We start from the raw sequence: 10,230 nt of genomic DNA, 5'->3' as shown, positions 1-10,230 counted from the left end.
GTGCCCTTCTCCCTGAGTGCTGCGTTGTGCCCTTCTCCCTGAGTGCTGCGTTGTGCCCTTCTCCCTGAGTGCTGCGTTGTGCCCTTCTCCCTGAGTGCTATGTGCTCCGAAGCACCTCTCACTCACTCTCCATCATGTGCACTCACTCTCACTCTCTATCACTTGATCGGGTCTTTCTCACAGGCTACAAGTGAAGAAAGACACATCAGGGACTCAACTGCGTGCTTCCTTATCCAATTCCGCGGTAGATATTGAAGATATTGGAAGAACTGTCCACATTTAATTTTCGTCAGCCAACAAGATGAGTAGGCCTAACGAACAGCAAAATTACTAGCCTATGTCAATCTACTATCCCTCATAGTACAAAAGTTTACCTATTCTATTCTGTGAGAGAAATAAATATTGCAAACATAGTGTGGGACAGTTGTGGAATGCGATAGATCTCAAATGAATACAACCACGAGCATCAAAAAACTTTTTTTATGCAATGTGGCTGACGCAACATTTCAGAACGTTTATCTTTAAATGTTGATACACTATTATACTATTTCTTCACATTGTAAGTGCAGCAATGCACACATGGCAGTAGGCTATAAGCACTAATGTTCCATTAGCGGGAAAACACCATTATAAAAAGTGACCGGCCACTTTTTATAATGGTGTTRTCCTGCTAATGGAACATTAGTGCTTATAGCCTACTGCCATGTGATTATGAGTGTAATGCTTTTATTATAAAGGTGAATTTTTAAATGGTGAAAATGATCTTCCCCAAACTTGAAACACYCTGCTTATGTATGACAGTCAGGTTCTACACCTCTTGTAAAGCGAATGAATCTGCTGGGCTGCAAGCCCGAAGCCGGGCGCAATATGACAACAGCCACTTCAAGTGCAGGGCGCGAAATTCAAAATATATTTTTTGGAAATATTTAACTTTCACACATTAACAAGTCCAATACAGCATYTGAAAGATAAACATCTTGTGAATCCAGCCAACATGTCCGATTTTTAAAATGTTTTACAGCGAAAACACCACGTATATTTATGTTAGCTCACCACCAAATACAAAAAAAGACAGACATTTTAAACAGCACAGGTAGCATGCACAAAACCAACATAACTAACCAAGATCCAACCAAACTAACCAAGAAACAACTTCATCAGATGACAGTCCTATAACATGTTACACAATAAATCTAAGTTTTGTTCGAAAAATGTGCATATTTGAGGTATAAATCAGTTTTACATTGCAGCTACCATCACAGCTACCGTCAGAAATAGCACCGAAGCAGCCAGAGTAATTACAAACACCAACGTCAAATACCTAAATACTCATCATAAAACATTTCTGAAAAATACATGGTGTACAGCAAATGAAAGACAGGCATCTTGTGATTCCAGCCAATATTTCCGATTTATTAAGTGTTTTACAGCGAAAACACAATATAGCATTATATTAGCTTACCACAATAGCCAGAAACACAAGCCATTTCCCAGCAGCAAAAGTTAGCGATCGTAKCAAACCAGCAAAAGATATATAATTTTTGACTAACCTTGATAAGCTTCATCAGATGACAGTCCTATAACATCAGGTTATACATACACTTATGTTTTGTTCGAAAATMTGCATATTTAGAGCTGAAATCAGTGGTTATACATTGTGCTAACGTAGCATCTTTTTCCCACAACGTCCGGATATTTTTCTGCCACTCACATATTCTGACCAAATAACTATTCATAAACATTACAAAAAAAGACATGTTGTATAGGAAATGATAGATACACTAGTTCTTAATGCAATCGCAGTGTTAGAATTCTAAAAATAACTTCATTACGACATAAGGCTTACGTTATGGCGAGAGAGTGKCCAAAACCTGGGCGCAAAACTAATAGTACACAAGTTCGACAGATATATGAAATAGCATCATAAAATGGGTCCTACTTTTGATGAGCTTCCATCAGAATGTTGTACAAGGGGTCCTTTGTCCAGAACAATCGTTGTTTGGTTTTAGAACGTCCTTTTTCCCTCTTGAATTAGCAAGCACACTAGCCAAGTGGCGCGAAGCTCTCCTTCCTGAACAAACACGCCTAACGTCACGAATAAATTTCAATAATCTAATAAAACTATATTGAAAAAACATACTTTACGATGATATTGTCACATTTATCAAATAAAATCAAAGCCGGAGATAACGACAGCTTTCCAGAAGGCAATACCAGGTCCCTTCTCGCGCGTTCCAGAAAACAGGAAATGGGTGACACGTCATGCCAAGAGGATTTATTCCACCTCAGACCAAGATAAACACTCCATTTCTTCTCTCACTGCCTCTTGACATCTAGTGGAAGGTGTATGACGTGCATGTATACTAATACGTATCATGCCCATTTATAGGCAGGCCCTAGAACAGAGCATCGTTTTCAGACTTTCCACTTCCTGGTCAGGAAGTTTGCTGCCAAATTAGTTCTGTTTTACTCACAGATATAATTCAAACGGTTTTAGAAAAAAAATATATGTGTGAAATTTGTTTTGATTTAGAATGAACCATTATCATGCACCTTTCTTGAAACAGGGGCAGCGGGGGGAAAAACATGTCATCTATGCACTTAAATAGCGAATGGAGGACGCTTTTCCCTTGGTTCATTTTCATGCCAGCCAGGTAGGCTATACTCCTGTTGTAAAGATAAGCAATGTGCTTAATATTAGGAAAGTTGAGAAATAAATATAGCAGGCCTAGCCTATAGAAAGCTGATGGGATCCTCCTCTTTTTAATAGAGACCATCACTCTTTTTTCTCATGCAATATAGAAATGTTGCGCAACATGAGCTCTTTGGCTCTCATGAAGTGTTTGATTACATTTGCATTGATATCAGAGTGATTAGACGTACAACAGAGTGCTGAGTACCAGGCAGTTAGCAAGTTTGGTAGGCTACTAATGACCATCAGCAGCATCAGAGCTTGGAGAAGCCTACTGTAATTACTGTGACTAAACGGTCACGTGGAATTTGCCTGACTTCATGACTGCAACAGCCCTACTTGTGTGTCTGTGCATGTTTTTCAGTATTTAGTACTCTGCAGCCACTTACTGTGGAAACCAGGTAAGGCCACACACACAGATTCCTGTGGAACACTGTCGCTTTAACTACCTGATTTTCTCAATAACAGTCTCTCTCCTTCACTTTATCCCTCTCCCCCTTCACCCTCAATTTTCTAGGTTATATCCGCTGTGTCGGTGAAGCCCTCCCTCTTCTGAACTACCTAAAACATGCATGCTGCATGCACCCTCACGCACGACTAGCATCACTACTCTGGACGGTTCTGACAAATTCCTAGGTTAGACTGTAACCTGTCCTTCCAGACTCACATTAAGCATCCCCAATCCAAAATTAAATCTAGAATCAGCTTCCTATTTCGCAACAAAGCCTCCTTCACTCATGCTGCCAAACATACCCTCGTAAAACTGACTATCCTACCGATCCATGACTTCGGCGATGTCATTTACAAAATAGCATCCAACACTCTACTCAGCAAATTGGATGTAGTCTATCACTGTGCCATCCGTTTTGCCACCAAAGCCCCATATACTACCCCCCACTGCGACCTCTATGCTCTCGTTGGCTGTCCCTCACTACATATTCGTCGCCAAACCCACTGGCTTCAGGTCATCTATAAGTCTATGCTAGGTAAAGCCCCACCTTATCCCAGCTCACTGGTCACCATAGCAACACTCACCCGTAGCATGCGCTCCAGCAGGTATATTTCACTGGTCACCCCCAAAGCCAACACTTCCTTTGGCCACCTTTCCTTCCAGTTCTCTGATGCCAATGACTGGAACGAATTGCAAAAATCACTGAAGCTGGAGACATACAGTTGAAGTCGGAAGTTTACATGCACCTTAGCCAAATACATTTAAACTACGTTTTTCACAATTCCTGACATTTAATCCTAGTAAAAATGTCCTGTCTTAGGTCAGTTAGGATCACCACTTTATTTTAAGACTGTGAAATGTTAGAAAAATAATAGAGAGAAGGATTTACTTCAGTTTTAATTTCTTTCATCACATTCCCAGTGGGTCAGAAGTTTACATACGCTCAATTAGTATTTGGTAGCATTGCCTTTAAATTGTTTAACTTGGGTCAAACGTTTCGGATAGCCTTCCACAAGCTTCCCACAATAAGTTGGGTGAATTTTGGCCCATTCCTCCTTGCTCACACACTGCCCACAAATGTTCTATAGGATTGAGGTCAGGGCTTTGTGATGGCCACTCCAATACCTTGACTTTGTTGTCTTTAAGCCATTTTGCCACAACTTTGGAAGTATGCTTGGGGTCATTGTCCATTTGGAAGACCCATTTGCGACCAAGCTTTAACTTCCTGACTGATGTCTTGAGATGTTGCTTCAATATATCCATGTAATTTTCCATCTTCATGATGCCAACATAATGCTGCCACCCCCATGCTTCAAGGTTGGGATGGTGTTCTTCGGCTTGCAAGCCTCCCCCTTTTTCCTCCAAACATAACGATGGTCATTATGGCCAAACAGTTCTATTTTTGTTTCATCAGACCAGAAGACATTTCTCCAAAAAGTACGATCTTTGTCCCCATGTGCAGTTGCAAACCGTAGTCTGTTTTTTTTAATGGCGGTTTTGAAGCAGTGGCTTCTTCCTTGCTGAGCGGCCTTTCAGGTTATGTCGATATAGGACTCGTTTACTGTAGATATAGATATTTTTGTACCTGTTTCCTCCAGAATCTTCACATGGTCCTTTGCTGTTGTCCTGGGATTGATTTGCACTTTTCGACACCAATGTACATTAATCTCTAGGAGACAGAACGCGTCTCCTTCCTGAGCGGTATGAAGGCTGCGTGGTCGCATGGTGTTTATACTTGCGTACTATTGTTTGTACAGATGAACGTGGTACCTTCAGGCGGTTGGAAATTGCTCCCAAGGATGAACCAACCACAATTCTTTTTCTGAGATCTTGGCTGATTTCTTTTGATTTTCCCATGATGTCAAGCAAAGAGGCATTGAGTTTGAAGGTAGGCCTTGAAATACATCCACAGGTACACCTCCAATTGACTCAAATTATGTCAATTAGCCTATCAGAAGCTTCTAAAGCCATGGCATCATTTCTGGAATTTCCCAAGCTGTTTAAAGGCACAGTCAACATAGTGTATGTAAACTTCTCACCCACTGGAATTGTGATACAGTGAATTATAAGTGAAATAATCTGTCTGTAAACAATCGTTTGAAAAATTACTTGAGTCATGAACAAAGTAGATGTCCTAACTGACTTGCCAAAACTATAGTTTGGCAAGTCAGTTAGGACATCTACTTTGTTCATGACTCAAGTAATTTTGTGGTGTGGTTGAAAAATGAGTTTTAATGACTCCAACCTAAGTGTATGTAAACTTCCGACTTCAACTGTATTTCATGGGGCTCTGAGGCCAGGCTGTGTATGTACTAGGAAGGAGGGGCTAAGTGAATATAAGCGACTGTTTTGGGGCTTTTCTGAGAGATTTGTCTTGGTAGGCCTAATTGTGAGCGTAGGCTGATGTGAGCCTGGTCTAGCCTACCCCAACCTTGGTCTTATGGAATAACAGTTTGCCTGCTCGTATTTTCTTTTCATTAAAGTTATATTGAAAAGTTTGACATTTACAATCTTGATTATTTTGTAAATTGAACTTCTGGATCACGATCATCACCTGTAAATACATACTCCTTTGTGCAAAGTGATTGATGAGTATTTGATCCTGTGCTCTGCTGCACTTGCACCAGTAGAGGGCATCTCCACGAGCTTTGCATGTCCAACTTTCTTTTTACTGTGTTGTATAGAAGCAGAACGTGGAGAAAAGTGATTTATAAGTTAAATGTATCACGCATTATTATATTCATTACAACTAGCATGAATTGGACACAAATAATTGTACTGAATAAAAACAACAGAAGACTGATAGTCCAAACCAAGAGATCTTGACTGGGTGGAAACAAAACAATAGACAGTAACATGTTATTATGTATGGTGGAAGACTAATGCCTTCCTAGGCTATAGGGTCAGATTCTAACAAGCCAACATCTGGTGTGGCCATGCTGGGCCAGCCAAGAGAAAGCTTCTACTACATATCTGCACCATCCTATGAGCTTTAGGACACAATGGTGGTCTACAGAAGAGACAGAGACCAGTGTCCACATGATATGAGTAATGCTATCTTAATTACACAGCTTGTTTAACAGTCAGGGTAGGAGATGACATAGCCAGTATACAGGATAAACAGCGTTTATGCATTTACAATTAAGATAGGCATCGGGGGAAAACATTAAACCGGAAAAATACTTCATCAAAGACGTACATAAGGAATAAAGGCACTGTGAGAAGATATATCCCACAATACAACATACTCACAGAGGGAGCCGGGGGAAAGGCAGACAAAGAATTCAAGATTAACCTTATCAAACAAAACATCTTAATACAATGTTTACATGAAAATAGCTAATGTTTGAAATTAAGATGGACCCTAAAATATCCACGCTCTTGTTTTTCTACTTAAAATACCAGGCTACATGATCTACTTGGAAAGGTAACTCTCTGTTGAGATCCAATCAGTCATAAAATAATGGGAATAAAGACAACTGGGGAAATAATACAATAAATAAAATTATATATTTTAAGCAAACTTGTTATTTGCACATAACCTGCAGTGTAACAATAGAAAAGGGAATGTAAAATTAAAGTCAGAATTATTAGCTTTCATGGCGTGGTAGGTAAAGGAGATGTCAAGGAAAGCTGATGAGGTAATAGGCGAGGGCAGGGGGCATGTGGGGGTAAACTGATCTGTTTGTCGTCCCTAGATTCTTGTTATTACAAACAGAGTCTCAATTCTCCAAGGGTTTGTGCCACTGAAAACAAAACAGGCAGAAGCATGGTAGAGCACAACAAACAAACAGCCGTTGAACAATGTATGTGTTGGTTAAGGAGCCAGTCTAAATCTGCTGAACACATTAGCCCCTCCAAGACGGCTGGCCACCCACGCTGACCCCTCCCTGGCACTGGCAGCCCCCGCAGCGCAGACACAAGGGTCACTTACTCCCTAGGCATGGCTGAAACCCAGGCATGGCTGTAATGATAATAGCTATCCTGTTGCACACATTTAGAAATACATCTCACAGTTCTAATAATGAGCACAAGACAAAGGGCCACATCCCCAGATCTTCCAAGTCCTATTTAATCACATCACAATAGTATTTCCACTTTTGAACAGTAGGCATAATGTTTTATAAATATACATATATTTAAATATCAGGGAGACACGGATAAATGAACATGTTCATTTTATTTATTGTCCATGCAGTATTATTTATATATATTGTTTAATTTGACTATATCGTGAACTCACACATGAGGTGCCATGACAAAGATATCTTAAAATCAAGAATAAATCAATGTAAAGTGAGCACAGCAGTTCTGTTCCTATCATCAGTGTCATCCAGGTAGCCTACACCCGTGACGTCGCCGAGATTACGCGTCTCGCCAGTCGCTTGTGCTGTCATGACCACTACAGCACTAGTATAAATTGACGCGCCAGTAAGTCTTTCCCAAGGTATAAGCTTTGTAACGAGTTAGCCCTGTGTCCCGGGCATCATTCCCCACTTGGCTTGTGCGATTCAGTCAAGCCTAGCATACATTCGTTGGCCCATACGGTGGATTCCTAACTGCAGAATGTCGGAGACAGTCAAGCCACCAACTTCGTTTTTCATCGAGGACATCCTCTCCATTAAAGAGAATACACGGCTAAACTTCAGGTGCTCTTCCTCACACAAGTCCAAGGAGGGATGCGCGCAATGGAATAACCAACAGTGCGAGCATGTATCACAGTCAGAGGAACTTTGCGCACAGGATACAGCATTTGAAGCGCGGAAAGGTGAGCACATTGGATTGTATGTAGGCTACTTAAAAATAGTTTAGGCTAAGGTATTGATTGACGGTGTTGTGCCAGATTCCCTGGACTCATACTAATAACAACAGGAAATAAACCTATTCCATATGAACCTGTGGAGTAGGCAGTTTACCTGTCAATTGCCAGCTTTTGACGCAAAGTCACCACACCACAAATGGGCTAATCATGTCTCTCTTTTACAGATTTATTTGACAGCTCTTGTTCTAGCACCCCAGATGCCATGATAAGTTTTACATCAGTCGGCAAACAGAAGCGCTCGCGCGCTGCCTTTACGCATCTGCAAGTGTTAGAACTGGAGAAGAAATTTAACCACCAGAAGTACCTGTCCGCTCCCGAAAGAGCCAATCTTGCCAACACGTTGGGACTGACCGAGACCCAAGTTAAAATCTGGTTTCAGAACGGGAGCGGACAGGTACTTCTGGAGAAGAAATTTAACCACCAGAAGTACCTGTCCGCTCCCGAAAGAGCCAATCTTGCCAACACGTTGGGACTGACCGAGACCCAAGTTAAAATCTGGTTTCAGAACAGAAGATACAAAACCAAACGGAAGCAGCAAGCTACGGAGTACTGTAAGGACATCTTTCAAAAGTCAGAAGAACTAAGTACAGAGGACAATTTAGTCAGATCGTCGCTTCTCTCCACGTTCTACAAAACATATAAATACCAACCATATGTGTATGACTTCAATAGCACATGGAGACCAATACTGTGGTGAACATTACATAATACTGGACAATATTCAGGTCAATGTGGACACAATGCCTTATGAGGAGAGCATGTTAAACAACTAATTATGTTACCTAGGTATTTGATCTATTCAGCATAGTAACTTGTCATATTTTTTCACAATCTACTTTTATATGGCTAAAATGTAGCCTACCAATGTCAAACTGTCAGCTGTCATTTTTCATTCATAGCCTATATGTCTGAGTATGTTATCACAGAAAAAATGACAATCACTTTGTTGCTTGCATTTTCTTTTTTATGTATATTTTTTTTCCCAAAGTTGCAAGAAAATAAAGGGTAACTGATTTGAAATTGAGACTAAGTAATTCAAAGGATATTGTAGTGTCAAGGTCTATGAAAAGTTTTGCTTATTACTATTGAGAGTAGTGATGGTTATTGAAAATGACAGTTTACTCTTTCCATTTTACAGAGTTACAGCTAACACTTTATCTCTCTGTGTAAGCATACATGTCATAATTCTGAGCTCTGAGATGCTGAAGATAAACGGTGAGACACTAAAACACTATGTATGCAAAGGCCACACAACATGGCTGGTTGGAGACATGAGATGTGACCAAAATTTTACTTGGCAATATCTTGACAAACTCCTCTCCCTGGAGCAGCCATGAATGTTGCTTTAAACTGAAATGTATATTCTTACATTCAGGAATGAATGCTTGAAATATGGTCTACAGTAACTGTTGCCAGAGGCAAACAATGGTTGTACCTGTAGTTCAAATTTGATAATACTAGAAAATTGCATGAGCAGATAAGGGTTTGCCTGGGATCTTCAGAAAACATAAGGGCCCTCTCTAAACAACGATGCTTGGCTTCTTTAACRGATAAAGAGCCCCTATCCATCCATTTAAACTGAGGCTTGATTCAACATCAAGGTGTTTTTAACTGACCCTACTGAAGGCAGTTCCTCATTGTGGTGACTACATGAAATTATAAGTGGTTTCCCCCACAAGCATGCTTGTGAGAACTGTGAGACAGGCAAGGGATAGACACATTGAGGCAGCAGATAGCCATCGGCTAGAGTAGTTAGAGCGCTGGGCCACTAACAGAAAAATTGCTAGTTTGAATCCCCATGCCGACAATGTGAACAATCTTCTGATGTTCCCTTGAGCAAGGCACTTAACCCTAATTGCTCCAGGGTCACCTTTGATAATGGCAGACCCTAGCCCTGATCCTACTCTCTGAGGGTGTCTCAGGGGGGCCTGGGATATGCAAAAACAACAAAAAAACATTTCCAATTCACACATGCATATAATACACACTTGTACTTGTGTGAATTAGGACGACTATAAACACCCACCTAAAATTCTTATTATTATATGGAGCTATGGGGGAAACCAAAGTTAGTGTTTAGCCTTCAGGATCAAATGAGGGGTATAACTGTTGGTAGAATGCCCACAATTAAAGGGTCGTTGAGTATGTGACACTTGCATGGCAGTCAGGGAAGCTGCATTGTGGCCCATATTTTCTCAGCAATGTTATGCCACCTAATAAGAGCAATCTCTTTATTGAGATAGGCAGGGTAGCATAAGGGTAGGC

At 40.7% G+C, this 10,230-nt stretch overlaps 1 protein-coding gene across 1 annotated transcript; it reads left to right on the top strand.

Moving 5' to 3' along the window:
• The first annotated feature begins 7,546 nt into the window (after nt 1-7,546).
• Nucleotides 7,547-8,985, top strand: LOC111974709 (homeobox protein Nkx-3.1-like). Its single transcript, XM_070447408.1, has 3 exons — nt 7,547-7,911; nt 8,130-8,326; nt 8,447-8,985. Exons 1-3 carry the CDS (start codon nt 7,710-7,712, stop codon nt 8,660-8,662), a joined length of 615 nt encoding a protein of 204 aa, XP_070303509.1. The 5' UTR covers nt 7,547-7,709; the 3' UTR covers nt 8,663-8,985.
• Nucleotides 8,986-10,230: the final 1,245 nt, after the last annotated feature.

Source organism: Salvelinus sp. IW2-2015, linkage group LG15, assembly GCF_002910315.2.
Source record: "Salvelinus sp. IW2-2015 linkage group LG15, ASM291031v2, whole genome shotgun sequence".
In the NCBI taxonomy this organism is placed as follows: Eukaryota; Metazoa; Chordata; class Actinopteri; order Salmoniformes; family Salmonidae; genus Salvelinus; species Salvelinus sp. IW2-2015.
This window is presented reverse-complemented; position numbering and strand designations above follow the sequence as displayed.

What these genes read in the sequence shown, in the direction of transcription:
- LOC111974709 (XM_070447408.1), top strand. Translation starts at nt 7,710, where the DNA reads ATGTCGGAGACAGTCAAGCCACCAACTTCGTTTTTCATCGAGGACATC. An exon ending in AGCATTTGAAGCGCGGAAAG is followed by an intron (nt 7,912 to 8,129) that starts GTGAGCACATTG and finishes TCTCTTTTACAG; the next exon opens with ATTTATTTGACAGCTCTTGT. An exon ending in TGGGACTGACCGAGACCCAA is followed by an intron (nt 8,327 to 8,446) that starts GTTAAAATCTGG and finishes GGACTGACCGAG; the next exon opens with ACCCAAGTTAAAATCTGGTT.